The sequence below is a fragment of the Podarcis raffonei genome, chromosome 14 (genome assembly GCF_027172205.1).
Source record: "Podarcis raffonei isolate rPodRaf1 chromosome 14, rPodRaf1.pri, whole genome shotgun sequence".
NCBI classification, from domain to species: domain Eukaryota; kingdom Metazoa; phylum Chordata; class Lepidosauria; order Squamata; family Lacertidae; genus Podarcis; species Podarcis raffonei.
The window spans coordinates 43,483,371-43,498,276 of NC_070615.1; the positions used below are offsets into that span (position 1 = coordinate 43,483,371).

General features: G+C 42.7%; 1 protein-coding gene across 4 annotated transcripts in view; it reads right to left on the bottom strand.

Annotated features, from left to right (window-relative positions):
• Window positions 1-661: 661 nt before the first annotated feature.
• Window positions 662-14,906, bottom strand: part of USP22 (ubiquitin specific peptidase 22) — a 104,543-nt gene continuing 90,298 nt past the window's right edge. For 3 of the 4 annotated variants that reach the window (XM_053365509.1, XM_053365508.1, XM_053365511.1), the window contains 5 exons: window positions 11,172-11,298; window positions 7,873-7,964; window positions 4,914-4,976; window positions 2,763-2,912; window positions 662-1,297 (listed from right to left, as the gene is read on the bottom strand). In XM_053365509.1, coding sequence (XP_053221484.1) covers window positions 1,255-1,297; window positions 2,763-2,912; window positions 4,914-4,976; window positions 7,873-7,964; window positions 11,172-11,298 — 475 coding nt within the window. In that variant the 3' untranslated portion in view covers window positions 662-1,254. The remainder of the gene's footprint in view (window positions 1,298-2,762; window positions 2,913-4,913; window positions 4,977-7,872; window positions 7,965-11,171; window positions 11,299-14,906) is intronic. The other variant, XM_053365510.1, reaches the window with a different exon arrangement.

Consider the following 14,906-nt stretch of genomic DNA (forward strand, 5'->3'; position numbering starts at 1 on the left):
AATGACAAAGCCAGGAGGCTTTTTATACAGAATGGGAGTGATGTATGAGAAAATTAATATATCTGAGAGATAAGGGACCAATAAAAGCAGAGCAAGTGGGGAAATCCTTTGTTTACTTAGTGTCTGGTGTTGAGGCAGAGGTGTCCAATAGTTGAAAATTAATTGCAACAGTGGCACCCAGTTACCAGAGTTAGCAGTTGGCAGGTTTTTCGATTCCAAGTGTCTCCCGAGTGCAGTATTTCTTTGAGAGGGTGGAAAAACACCCAACAACAACACCGTCCAGAGAATTCCAACTTAATTCGCAGGTTCCCCGCCCCCCACAAAAAAATAAACAATCAAGACCACTTTTACAGTATAAACACGCCAATTCATTCATTTTACTGATGGTTGCAAATATGAATTTCATTCTCGTGGGGAGGGTGAACAAAAGGGTGTGGAAATTAAGAAAATAGCTATTTATAGAAAACAAAAAAAGGGGGGGCTCAGACAGAAAAAGAATCAGTGCTGACACTTTTGATGAGCAGTCCCAAGGTGTCAGAAGGTTACCTGTGCAGTAGCAGCAGCAGGAGGAGGCATGCTGGGAAGCCTCGCTTAGCATCGCGACTTCGGTTCCGCATATCCGGACTTCCTTTTAATGCTTGCCGAAAAACAAAGAGCCCGGTAATTTCATACTGTATTTATTTAATAACTAAAATTCACAAATAAAAAGGTACTTGCAAAGTCCATATCATTGCGTCGTCCCAATTCTCCTCCATTTTACTGCTTTCAGACCCATAGGCATAAAAAAAATGGGCTTGGACTTTTTTTTTTTTAATTATAACTGTTGTATGATTGGTCAGTTGGAGCTGAAGCACCAATGGAGAAGATGCTTTATGGAGATGAGAGTACACCCCCCGGCCTTCCCACACACATTTTGGAGGAACGGAGGGAGATGTGCCAGCGCCTGGATTCCTCTGCTCCTATTTTCCCCACCCAGAGCAATCTTTGCGTTATTATATTTCTTCTTTCAAAGTCACTGACTGTAGCCTCTTTTACATTCCCCCCCTCTTCTGTCCCTGCAGGACTGCGTACACGATGGACATTGTTCGTTTCTTACTCCTCTAGGCCACGAGCCAGCGGCAAGCAGGTCCTGTCGCAGCTCAGTGCTAGATGTCGAATGGGTGTCTTTTCATTTCAGGTAGGTTTGTGTGTCTTTTCAGAAGGCTGCCATTCATTTCACTTCCTTTCATTTCTCTCTTGAGCTGCTGAAGAAGGCTACTCGTACTCCAGGAACTGTTTGTGATAGAACAGCAAATATCTGCAGGAAGATGACAAAAAGAGGAAGGACAAGGCACCATTTTAATGCTGTCTGCAGCAGCTGACTGACTGACATTCCCATACAGCTCTCTCTCTTTCTCTCTCTCAGCCATGTTAAAAGCAGGACTACTTCTCACAAGGCAGGAATTATTCCAGGGAGGCAGGACCGCTAGCTCTCTTTCGTGGTCATACTGTGAATCTCTAAATAATTTAAAGCCAATGACTCATCATGGTATGTGCCCATTCTAGTCTGGATCTGCACTAGACTGCTTAATGCAGAGACTGGTCTAGTTTGGTACCCAGAAAGGAGGCCTACAGGACGAGGTCAGAGCTACACAAATGATGATGCTAAGCCAGTAGGGGGCACCCAGATGGTTAACATTGTGGCCATCAGGCTTCTGGTCTCTACAGTTAAGTTTCACTCTGGATAAATAACCAGCATTTCTCAAACCTCTAACATTTCTGAATTAAAAACCAGCTCAAGGATTCACTTTGAGAGCTACCGAGAGAGTAAAAAATGCCTTTCTTCGGAGGAGACCGTTCCCTTCCCAAGATTTCAAATGAATTCTTTTTTTAAACTTGCAAGCTCACACATCTACCCTTTAAGTAAGCAGTGGGGAGAAAATGTCAGGTGTAATTAAGAAAACAAGAACAGGATGATGGGATCAATCTTATCATAGCCAAGAGCGTGGAATGCCAGAAGCGGAGGCAACTCCGGATTTCAAACTGTCATGCTTCTCCACACCCCCAATCCACCCCCCAAAATAGAATGCAGCTCTATAGTGATAAAGAACATCACAATATATTGCAGCCTTAACAACACCTAGCTATGGATGGTGGCAAGAATCATATGCCAAACCAGTTATAGGCCCTGGATGTGACATGGAGAGTGGCAACCCCTGGGTGTCTTGTACAGAGGGCTTTGTATGTCACAGGTCTGCAAAGTGCAGCTTTCAGCTTTAATTTTTTAAAAAGCCAAACACACACAAAAATACAATGTCTATTGACATCAGCTGCAAAGACAAGCTTGCAAACATATGTGATCAATGTGCATTAGAATCTTATAAACAAAAGGAGGCGGTGTATGACTTTTGGCAGCTGGGGGCGTGGCTTCTGCATTCTTGACTAATTGCAGAGTTTATATATAGGGACCTTTATTAGGTTCCCCGAGCACAACCTTTTAAGTTCTGTCAAGTATGCAGTCTGGATTCTGCTGGACAAAACAAGCTCAACCCAAGACAACATATGTAAGGGAAAGGTGCTAGAATCCCCGCTGCCTGTCCCTTGTGAATGTATCCAAAAGGTCAGTCTGAAATCTGACTTGCACATGTTCCTCTCCATTTCTCCTCATCTGGAGTCTGCTGCACTTTACACTTCATGAACGTACCGAAAAGGAAATGATTGAAACTGGCATTTTATGGCTTAAACAGGAGGCTGCCCTCCTCTGTGTTTTGCTCAAAACGTACCCTTCGCTGTCTAGTACATCCTTAATGCTAGCCTTGGTGATGATGGCGTCGTCACATTTGAACCACTGGTCCTTGTGTTGCCGGATGAAGCTGGTATAGTGCCCGCTCTCCAGGGTTCCTTGGTGATTAACTACTGCAAACAAGGAATACCTGGGGGCAAAACAAGTTGGGAGAAAGCAATTAGGTCAAGAGGAAATGCAGCAGCTATTTCAATCAATGTTACTTGAGTCTTTATAAAATACTTGCAAAAGCGGGGCATATCCATAAGGGTGCTTCCTGTGCTCTGCACCCAGAACTTTGGGAAATGCCAACAGTGTTTAAAACCAAAACTATAAGAACAACTATTAATAAGGGATATGATATGGAATGTAACTCTCAAAAGTCTCCTTGTAAGCAATACATATTAGAAGACTTCAGCACTGACTTGTTAATCCATGCAAAATTAGGTCACACAGCACTCACTCTCTACAGTGGCCAACTGAATGACTCTGGGAAACGCAGAAAACAGGACATGGAGGCACAAGGTCTCCATTGTGTAAGGGGTCTGGGTCTTCAACTATGGGCTGAAGTAAATGGACTCAAGCATCTCACCCTCTGCAGTTACCAGAAATGGGAGCTGCTGCAGAGATTCTCTTATGACGCAAGGAGTTTTACTTGGGCCTAGAATTCCACAATAATATACCAAATCATCTCCAGAGAGAAGGCCAAGCTATTGTCAGACTAAGCTATGTGCTTGTCTGGTTTCACATCCCGGACTGCCTACCTGGCTGAAAATCAGCATTTTGCTCACCTGGCTGCACTGGACCCACCAACATTGATGCCTGGATTGCTCCCAACATATAGCAATTAAGAGGAATATTGCCCCTAAAGAATGAGGTGCTATTTCTTGCTATGGCTTCTAACGAACATTAATAAACTGACGCGGCACATATTTTAAGTTAATTATTTTTCACAGCCCCCCCCCCCACGCTATGAGAGGCAACCTGTGAGGTGAATTCTAAGCAAGACATATAATGCTTATTTGTAATAAGGTTCTCCAAAGAGCACAACCTCACATCCTGTATCAAAAGCATTCACCTCTTTGCATTGTTGATAATGGGCTTAAAATGAGTTGGTTCCGAGTGGGATTAACATTGGCTACAATGCACAGCTAGGTAAGCACAGAGGCCAAGATTCATTTTACACAAAGAAGTATAACGATGCACCCAGCTTAGCCTGTCACTTGCAGATACCAGTCTCTCCTGCTGCTATCTACCCATTTACACTGCTTTCCTTTCACCTTTTAAATCTGGGAATAGCAGTTGCATTGCTCTGGTGGCTAACAGTGCAAACCCTTGCTTTAAAGGAGTAGGCCAGTCATTGGGCTAGTGCATGGGTAGACAAACTAAGGCCCGAAGGCCAGATCAGGCCCAATTGCCTTCTGGATCCGGCCCGCGGATGATCCGGGAATTGTCGCGTGGATCGCCAGTGCACGGGTTCTTTCCCTCTTCCTCACACAGCGCCACCGCCGCCTCCTCCCTCCCTCCTCCTGGCTTCTCCCCGCCCTGCCTAGAGGAGGAAGGGGCCTGGGCTTTGTTGGTGCCAGCAGCAGTAACGCTCAAGGGGCCACTATTTTAAGCAGCCCCTCTCTGGAGCCCTTTTGCGCACTGCTCACCGTCCCTCTGCTGCCGCCAGCCCCTGCCGCTCGCAAGACACAGGTAAGAAGCCACCGGGGCTCGTGGGGCTCTTACATCATTTTTTATTTTTCCCCCAAAATATAGTCCGCCCCCCCCACAAGGTCTGAGGGACAGTGGACCAGCCCCCTGCTGAAAAAGTTTGCTGACCCCTGGGCTAGTGGGTAGGCAATGGTGGTAGAGGCAGATACAGTACAGATGCTAAAATTGGATAGCTGACCGAAGGATTTGGAGCAGACTGTGGGATTTGGTAGCTGGCAATGGCAGAGGAGGCAAACGGAAGAGGAACAGAAGCAAACTGAAGCATAAGACCTAGCTCTTGGATTTTTATTATCAGGGCTGGTATATAATACTACATGCTCAACAGACCCACGCCTTTCTACACCTCTGCAGGACACAGAACAGATTTCTATTCCACTTCAACCAATTTAGTCCATCTCATCCAAGAGGGAGAGCCACAGAATTCAATACTACTTACTTATTATCATTGTTTAGACTATCTGCCGGCTGCTGGTACTGCCCATTCATTCTGCTCTCTTTACTACAGCAAAAAACAAAAACACACACAAATATTCAGAATCATTTAAAAAGACAAAGGGTTGTAAATAGTTCCTTGGTTTCTCTCAACAGAGTAGATTCCAAACATTGATTTGTATTTATAAGGCGTACATCATATAAGAGGGTTAAAAAAATCTTTGTTCATACTTATGAAGATGCTTCTCAGAAGGAGGAGGCAGGGGGCTTAATATAAACTGCCATCTGGAACTGGCATCACCTACCCATGTAGCAACAGAACTTGGTGTTTGCAGTACTAATAAAAAAACACCTATTGTGACTGGTGGGCTGTGTGGGAGGGTTTGTGTACTGCAGGGACCTGTACACCTCTCTCCACCTCTCCCTCTCTCCCCTCTCCCTCTCTCCCTCTCTCTGTGTGTGTGTGTGTGTGTGTGTGTTTGTGTGCGTGTGTGTTACACCTTTCTGTATGATCTCTGCCATTGAGGGTTGCACAACTTAGGGTCGAGGGCATTGTGCTACATATGGGCAATACTTTACTCCCACCCCCGGAATGAATGAGAAATCATTTCCCTATACAGGCAGCCGCCCCCTGTTTATGCGGGGGTTCCGTTCCAAGGTACTGCACACGTTGGTGAAATCACATATAATTGAAACCCATTGAAAAAGCCTGCAAACACTCAGCTACGCCCCCACCCCGCCCCTGTTCTGCCCTTTTAGTGATGTTTCACAGACATCTTTATGACGTTTCTGGGTCACTTCCAGGTTCACTGCAATGTGCGTATACTGTGTGTATTGAATGTGCATAAACAGGGGGGCTCCCTATACAGAGGAAACAAAGGAGCACTACCAGGGTGGGAATCAAGTCTACTCCTGGGCCCACAGTGATCTCAGCCAATCAGAATAAAGCCGCCTCTTAATCGGCAGGGCAGGGGGAGAAATCATAATGTGCCCATATGCTTCCAACGCTTGCTCTGCTCACCAAAGCTTTCGCCTTACAAAACTGAGATGGATAGTGAAGGCTAAGACCCTAGAACAGCCTTTGCCTACCTGGTGACCTCTAGATTATAGTTCCCATCCGCCCCAGCCAGTATGTTGACTTATAAACCACTTGCTGATGGAGAAGATGGGACACACTAAAAAGGCTAACACTGCTTCAAAAAAGAAAGAAAAAATCAAAACTTTTACAGACAGGGGATAGAAATTCATGCCACTGTCCCATGGTAGTTTTCAAAGGGACAATACCAGATTTCAGGCTGCCTATGTAAAAACTAATCAACGTAATGATTTTATTTTTATTAAAAAAGCAAGCACAGGCAAGTGAAATGCACCTGACATATAACGAACCGTCTGATGAGGATATGTGTGTCTGGAAGCTAAAATGCTTGAGGCCAAAGTACAGCCTTTTTTTACAGGTCATGTCCCCTTCTTATCTTTGAGGGAAGGGGAAGGACTGCTCCATATCCAGAATGTGGACTGGAGTCACATGGAAGCGTCCTGAAGTTAAATTCTAAAAAGCACACAGTGGGTTTCCCCCAGGGCATTTGGGAAGATCTGTAGATGTTGGATTACAATTCCCATCAGGACAAGCCAGCATGGCAAAGGTCATGGATGATGGGAGCTGCATCTGGCGGTCCACACACTAGCCACCCTTGTGGTCAATATAGGCCTCAATAGGTTCCCAGGGTGCTCTGTTATTACCATAGAATCACGGAGTTGGATGTGGTTTGTACTGTCTGGAAATGACAGATGCTGTAAGGGTGGAAAATATAGTTTTGACCAATTTACACTCATGTATATTTCTTCTTTTATGATAGGTAAAAGCAGTGCAGCGGGATGGCCAATGGATGGCTCTATCCACTCCAAACATGCCTCTCTCATTATCCAATCACAATGATGTCCTATATTTGATGCTTTGCTAAAGAAAGGAGCCCTGGGAAGCCCTTTGTGTTCAGATCATCCATGACAGATTTCATGACAATCTAAGACTAAGGATACTTCTGTGTAAATCCCAAAACTGAAAGGAAGAGAAAATTAATCCAATTCTTCACTGAAAAGAAAACCTTAATTGCATTAGCTCTCTTTACACTGCTGAACCACACTTGCTCTTGTTCATTAGCATATTTTATGTTTTCGACTATGGCAATTGGATTACTCTGTTTCACCAGTGAAACTGATTAATAAAGCTCCCTGTGTAAGGGGTGGAGAAACCAATAATTTCGAACTTACGATAGATATGTTAGCTAACATGTGAAATCTTATTTTTGTAAAATAGGAATAGGAACCCAAAGACTGATGTGAACTTAAGTATCGAAACACTGACTAGTTTTAAAATGCAAGGTTTCTACCCACTTCTGCAGGAAATGGCTTTGAAATTGTCAGTAGTAGACAACAAGTGTCAGCTGCCACTAAAAAGAGTTTAACTTTCACTTCCTATGGGCAAGTATATTTTGACGTGTCTAACAACTTATTAGCCTGAGCTTGTATGGCAGGAGTAATTTGTGAACATGCCTCTCCCTAAAGTATTCCAGCAAACAGAAGCATCAAGGAAGAGAGAATATATCTTAGTTAATTAGGATTAAAGCTAAACCAGGTATTCCACAAGTGGAAGTTTAGGTACTGATATTTTATTTAAATGACCTGAATGACATCTATGCCTTAAGGAAACGGGGGGGGGGGGGGAGCTGAATGAGACTCCTTTCAGTTCAGGAGTACTTTCACTTAATCAAGTTTTGAAATAAGTTTAAATTTCACCACCATAAAAACCCCAGTAACCAAATCGTGCTGCAACTAGTTTCCAACCGGAAAGCGACATTTACTCATTTCTTTCTGCGTGCTTTTCCACAGAAGGGGTTCCCAAACTCTTTTTAAGCCGTCTCCCCACACAAGAATGCATTCTCACAAGAACAGGCCCTGGAACATACCTGGAGGCCATGAAAGGCGTCATGTCCAGCTCCAGCGGAAAGGAGACATATGTAGTGATCTTTCGTCTCAGTTTGGCTGAGTGTTCAAACCGCTAGAATAAAGAAATTAAGCATGACTTATGTAAGCACATCTCACTGGATAGTATCATTTCTTTCTACCCAAGTCAATCCAGCGGACAGTAGGAGTAAACTACTGAAAAGGTGAGATCAAATGAGCAAGCTGCATTCTATTAGCATCATGTTTCTGTAGTCTCTTTCCAGCAGGAATTGTGACGGATGATAACAAAACACAACGGCCTATGTACAATTCAAGGCTGTGCAACAAAGCGTACAGACTTGCAATACACAACCTTTAGCATGCAAGGAAAGATGATACATCTTTAAGATCTCAATCATTAGGTCAATAATGACAATAATTTGAATTTATCGTTTATCAAGTGCCAGGGCCAGCAATCCAAGTTTCACCCATTCAACAAGCTGGTAAGAAGTCTTTCACTGTAATCAAGCATCTGTTTCATCTCAGATACACAGGTCGAGGAGATGAGAGCCAGTGGCGAAGCTGCATGCTCTGGCACCGGGGGCGGAGAGCAGGCGGGGGCATGGCTGGTGTGTGTCCCGGGGGCGTGGTGCCCGGCACGGTGGGGGGTGCACGGCGCGTGTCCGAGGGGGCGGCCGCAATAGTACCCCCCTCCCCGATAGTGCCGGGGGCGATGCGCTCCCCCTGCCCCTCCGCCAGTGACAAGAGCAGCACCGGCTTCATAATACGAGTCTTGGGAATAGAACAGACGGTTGGTCTGCCATTCACACGTTTGTGTAGATGCTTTTCCCGTTATGAATATTAATGAGCAGGTGGGATTACTGCAATGATCTTTGCTTTTGAAAATTCTACAGAAAGATCAGCTGGTCCAGAGTGAGGCAGCAGGAGTCTTGTTGAGTATCAGCCCTTGGGAACAAGCAACACTCAAGTGACCTGCAACTGCTTTGGTTTCCAATTTGTTTCTGGGTACAATTCAAAATCCTAGATTTTAAAGCCTTGAACTGGACAAAGGATACTTAAAAGGATCAGCTACTCCCTTATGACTCTGCTCACTCTAAGATCTGCAGGGGAAGCCCTTTTCCACACCCCAACAACAGCAAAGGCATGTTTGGCTGGAACACACGGGAGGGTCTTCTGTGTGACTGTGCCCAAATTATGGAATTCTCTTCCCTGAAAAGTTCAGTTGGCTCCTTCTCTCTTGACCTTCTGCTGTCTGCTCAAGGTTATTTTATTCTGAAAGGCATTCAACCTATTGGGTTGAGTAGTTTTAATAAGCTGATCTGGTTCTTTAGGTTTTCATCAATTGTTCCCATCTCTGATTTTGAAAGTTTAATTGCTATCGGGAAGTTTTTAATTCTTGATGTTTTACTATGTTTTTACATATGCTGCTCAGAGTGTAGATGGACGGGGTATAATAAATAAAATAAAATAATAGTGTTCCTGTGGATACTGCAATGGGAAAGCAGAGTATATAGTTCTAAATAAATAAATAAATGGCACCATTTGATTTTTGACAGGGGTTGAATTTTAATAGACAATAGCCCAGGTGCTACCCAGTGTGTCTGTATTGGCTTATAATTAAAGGCTTACTTCAGTATCAGGAAGGGAAAAACCGCAGCCAAAAAAGGGAAAGAAAAACAAAGAATACTCCATACTGAAGTGCCACATCCTGACAAGAAATAAACAGAAAAGGAAGGTGGAAAGAGACAAGGAGAGATTAATTTCTGAGACAATGGGAAGTGTGATAAGCGCCACACTTTCATCATCATTTAAGCAGAATGCCACAGAAGAATGAGTGCAGGGAGCAAAAAGATGAATGAATTGTTCTTTAAGAAGGTGGCACCTCTCTCCATTTCTCGGAACTCCTGTCCTATTTACACTCTTTGTTAATTATTCTCAGCTTACAGCACCATAACAATTCCCTAGCAACAGATCAGGCTGTTTAAAAAAGAAGAATCACATGGACTAGATATCCTTTTGCACTTCTCCTCATCTTTTTTCACAGCATTATTAACACTGTCAGAACATATGCCCCTCATAATGACTTTGTTATCATTAGTTAAGCTACAAATAACTTACAGTTTCATAATTAAACAGCTGGTGGAATTTAGCAAAATTACTTTCACCAGTGTCTGAATGCTGTTTCGATGCACGAAATATTAAATCTTAATTTTGGAAAGGATGGCACAATAGCTTGTGGCAAGAGATCCTCCTCTGCTATTCAGCACAGATCTACGAATACGGTTTCAGTTTGAAACCAGACTTCTCTGTACTTTGGGTCAAGCGGGAACTAGGTGTCTGCACAACTATGAATACACCTGAAAGTGCAAAAAATTAAAATACAAAGGCAGGTTCCCTACTGTGGAATCTGCTATCACAAGCATTTCCTCTTAATCCTATGACAAAATCAGGACATTCTTATTACAGTATTGGGAAATGCTGGCAAGCTACTTGAGGCCCATCACAGGTCTGTTAAGAATGTTTTAAAAGCATATACCTTGCGAGGTGTACATTAAATGCTTAACAGACCAACATCCTTGTCAACACCCAATTCTGCATGAATGTCATTTCCATAAATCACACAATGAAAGGCAGAGAGCATAGTTCCAGTAGCAAAAACCTCTGCCCGGTAGGGTCCTTTGGATCTGAGACTGGACCAAAAGTGGTTACTCCACTCCAGGGATTTTACAGCCAGCTGCTGGAAACCTTTGATTACAGCAGTCAAAAGATGCAGCTCTTTTGACCCAGCAACAACAGAAGGCCAGATTCCAACAATGCTGCACGTCCAATTTTCCACCTGTTCTTGGAGAGGGCTCTGAGACTTGAGCTTGCAGAGTCTTGGATGGACTAGACTTTTATATCAGATCAGTGGTTCTCAAAACTTTTTTTCCTAGGCCACTCTTTTAGAATAAAGATTTGCTTGCTCCACACGGAATGTTTTATTAGAGATACATTGGAAAACACAACTAGGATTCTCCTCAGTTGCACCTGCTCTCATTTTGAAAACATATCTATCCATACTCTGCAAATAAAAAAAAATTTTTTGGATACCATATACTGTACTACACCGAAATGCTTAAATGTCTGATTGTCCTTGAATTTTCCCACACTTGCCATCCTCTCCTGCCACATCCACTGAGAACTATTGCCTTAGATCTTGAGGTTCTTACATGTAGACTCATATGTCTTTGGCACATCCCAAAAATCTATCAAGCCTATAAGGGCAGGATTCTCTATCTGAAATCATGATTTGGTAACTTACTTTGAGATGAAAACAGGCCACAATGGGTAATTTCTTCATAGTGAGTTGTTTGGTAGATTCCTGGTAGCTATGGCAACCACTACATTTGATTTTGGCACTGCTTCCTAGATGTTCTGGCCTCGTAAACCTAAACAAATATTTTAAGAAAAGAGTGAACGACCAGCACCAGTAAATCATTTCTATTGCACCTCGAGTTTCCACTTACATCTGAAGCACAATCGCAGGCACGTTTATTCAGAAGTAGGTCCTACCAGATTAACTGGCTTACTCACAAGTAAGAATGCATAGGACTGTCAATATGGATGCTTACAGCAAATGGGCCACCGTGATCAAAGAAAGGCTAGCACTTGGTCATCCATAAAAAGAATAGGTAGCACTTTCAGCTCTTGGTTTCTCAGCAATTTTCCAAAAAGCCCTCAAATCCTGTTCCCCAGTACGTAACTGGCTCTTGGCATATGACCTGCTACTAAGACTAGTGTTTTAGAAAGAATTGGGGGAAATTATTGATATCAAAGACCTTTGTACAACCTTATGAAAAGGTTTATTTATGGAGACATTTACCCACACTGCTAACACTCATGAAACCACAATTTTAAAACCACATGGATTCAGTTTTGGTTCAGCCTCCAATTTGGATGTTTATCACCATGTGGCTACCATGAGGAAGGGGAGACCAGCCGTTGGTCATCCGCAAAAACTGGCTTTGATGCTTCTTACATGGCTTGGTCTATTTTTTCTCCTTGCCCATTACTGCAATAACTGTGATGCAAAGCTAATGATGGAATAGCTTGTGTTCTGTTACATGGCAAAACTACGGGATTCTATCCCAACTCCCAGCCCTGCAAAAGAGACAAGTGTTTGAGAAGGGGTGCTCTGGAAGAAGAGATAATGCATATAAGCATGGGAAATTGTTTCAAAATTTCATCTCGAGCTTCTTTTTCATGGTCTAATCTACAAACCCAAGACAACATGCTTGCAATTTTTTCCACTTACTCACAGTGCAATAAACAGAGAACTAAACCAATCTGTTTACAAATACAGTTGCTCAAGGAGTCTGTAGTTACTAAAACACAATCTTGACAATTCCTACATGGGTGTTGATTACATCTGGGTTTTTTTCCTTTAGACTTTCCACTCAATGACCTTCTTCTTAAAACAACCTTTGCCTTCTCACATCTATAAAGTCTCCACTACTTAATTTCCTTCATCTGGTTTCTGTGATGTTTAAAACACCCTGTGACAAACATGATAAAATTACATTCACAAAGCCTTCTTCCTTATCCAGAAAGAAGCCATCTGTATCTCATATGTACGCAAACTCTTTCCTAAAGAGATGCAACAATTACCTTTCTTTTAATCTAAGTATATTTTAAAATATGCTTAGTATTACCAAACTTTATCCGGGTTAGCGCCATCGGCTAATGGCGGATTCCCTCCGAGCTCCGGAGGGAATCGGCTCCGCAGGAGTTGGGTCCTGCCGCGGCGGCGACGCGGGGACCCTCAGAAATCACAGGCGGTGAAGCCTGTGAACTTGGTGACTCGGTGGGCACCATTTGCGCCCCCCGACCCGCGAAGGAGCCTTTTTAAAGGCTTCGGAATGGGGGACGGGGTGAGCGGCGCGGTGCTGAGAGTCGACTGCTTCTCCTGCGGAGTGAAGCCGCATGCCATGGTCGGAGAGCGCTGACTTCTTCTTGTGAACAATTGGACTTTAAAAGCAACAACCCGTGAGTAGCACGGAAATTGGATTTACAAAGAAAAAAATTTTTTTGAATTAGGCACGATCGGGGAAGGCGCAAACAGGAAGTCCGTCTCCCCGTCTTGTAAATAATCTTAAGTAAGGATCAGCTAACTAAGGTCGAGAGAATTTTTTTCTTGTTTGTTGGATAAAAGACATTAATTTCACGATTTGGCAGTATAAGTAATTTTACTGGAGGATAAGAGCTAATTTTGGGAGCTGAAGTGCCACCCCCCCGGACCCGGGAGTGATCCGCGAGAGAGCCTGTTGAAGAGGTATTGAAGAGTTTGACAGCTGTCAAATTAGCTGTCAAAGCTGAAAAAGAGAACTTTGTTTCTGTTGTCTCTGTTGGTTATATCTGTTACAATTTGGTTATAATTTGTTGAAAATAAGGAAGAACTGATACAAACTAACTTGACTTTTGGATTTGAACTGGAATGAATATTAAGTAACCAAAATCCCTCTAGAGGGGGTTTTGGGACATTACAAGAATGGCCGAAGGAGGGAAAATACAAGCTAAATTGGACAGAGTTTTTGTTCTCTTGGGAAAGTTACATGGCCAAATTGATGTTTTGGCTACAAATGTTGCAACTCTGGACTTAACAGTAAATAAATTCATTGAATTTGATAAGGACTTGACTCAGGAAGTTTATGCAGCTGGACAAGAAGAGAAACTTGAGAACTTTGAGAGTGTGGAGAAAGAGATATATGTTGTTCCTGAGGAAAAGGAAGGAGGAGCTGTAATGCTGCAGATGACAAAGGAGAGCCAGAGGCCTGACATGATGGCTACAAAGGAAAATAAGAACTTGATGTTGAAAATCTGGTTTGAATTGGAGATTGAAGAATGGAGAGATCTCCTTATGTGGAGATCTGAAGATCCAAGGATTACAAATCTGATTAAGGTGGAAGTTGGAGCTTTGGGGACATTTGGACTTGAAAGGAGTAAGAAACAAGATTCAGGCTTCACTTTTAAGTATGGAGGTCTGGCTGGAAGAAATATGGATCCCATTTGGCTAGAGCTTCTCCGAGATCTGGTGTTTAATATTAAGGACTATCAAAAAAACCGGCAGAGAGGAATTGAGAGAGAATTAAGAGCCTCGGACGTGAGATCTCCAGGCTGATAGTAGATCAAGACTGATGGACATCTGTTGGGGATTGAAACCGGGAAAGGGGGGGGATGGAGTTTGGGGATCCAAAGGGTGCATAATTACAATCTGTTTTTGCTTTTATTTTGTTTTGCTATTTGTATGAAAATTGGGGAAGTCGTGGAAGGGAATTTGGGTCGACTTTAGAAAAAAGTTTTAAGAATGAGAATTGATGTATAAATATTGATGTTTATAAGGTAAAATTGGCTTTTTTAAAATGAACTAAACAGAAAAAGGTTAAAAATTGGGGATAAGAACTTGTTGAACTAACAATTTGAATTGGAATATAAGAAGGGGTGGTGTGGGGAAGTCAGGGAAATATGTTATAGAAAAATAAGGATTGTAAACTTTATGTGTTTTTAACTTTTTTTGTTTTTTGTTTTTTGATTTTTTTAATGTATTAAAGTGGAAAATTTCAATAAATATCTTTTAAAACAACAACAACAAACTTTATCTACCTTGTCTGGAATTTAGAATCATAGAATCATAGAGTTGGAAGAGACCACAAGGGCCATCGAGTCCAACCCCCTGCTGAAATTTTAATTCCCGACCTCATAACCAGGCTACTTTGGTTGTTACTTTTCCTGACTCATTCTTTAAAGAAGCACATATAATATATAATAATAATAATAATAATAATAATTTATACCCCGCCCATCTGGCTGGATTCCCCCAGCCACTCTGGGCAGCTTCCAAGAGAATATTAAACTACAATAGTCTATTAAACATTAAAAGCTTCCCTAAACAGGGCTGCCTTCAGATGTCTTCTAAAAGTCTAGTAGTTGTTTTTCTCTTTGACATCTGGTGGAAGGGCGTTCCACAGGGTGGGTGCCACTACCGAGAAGGCCCTCTGCC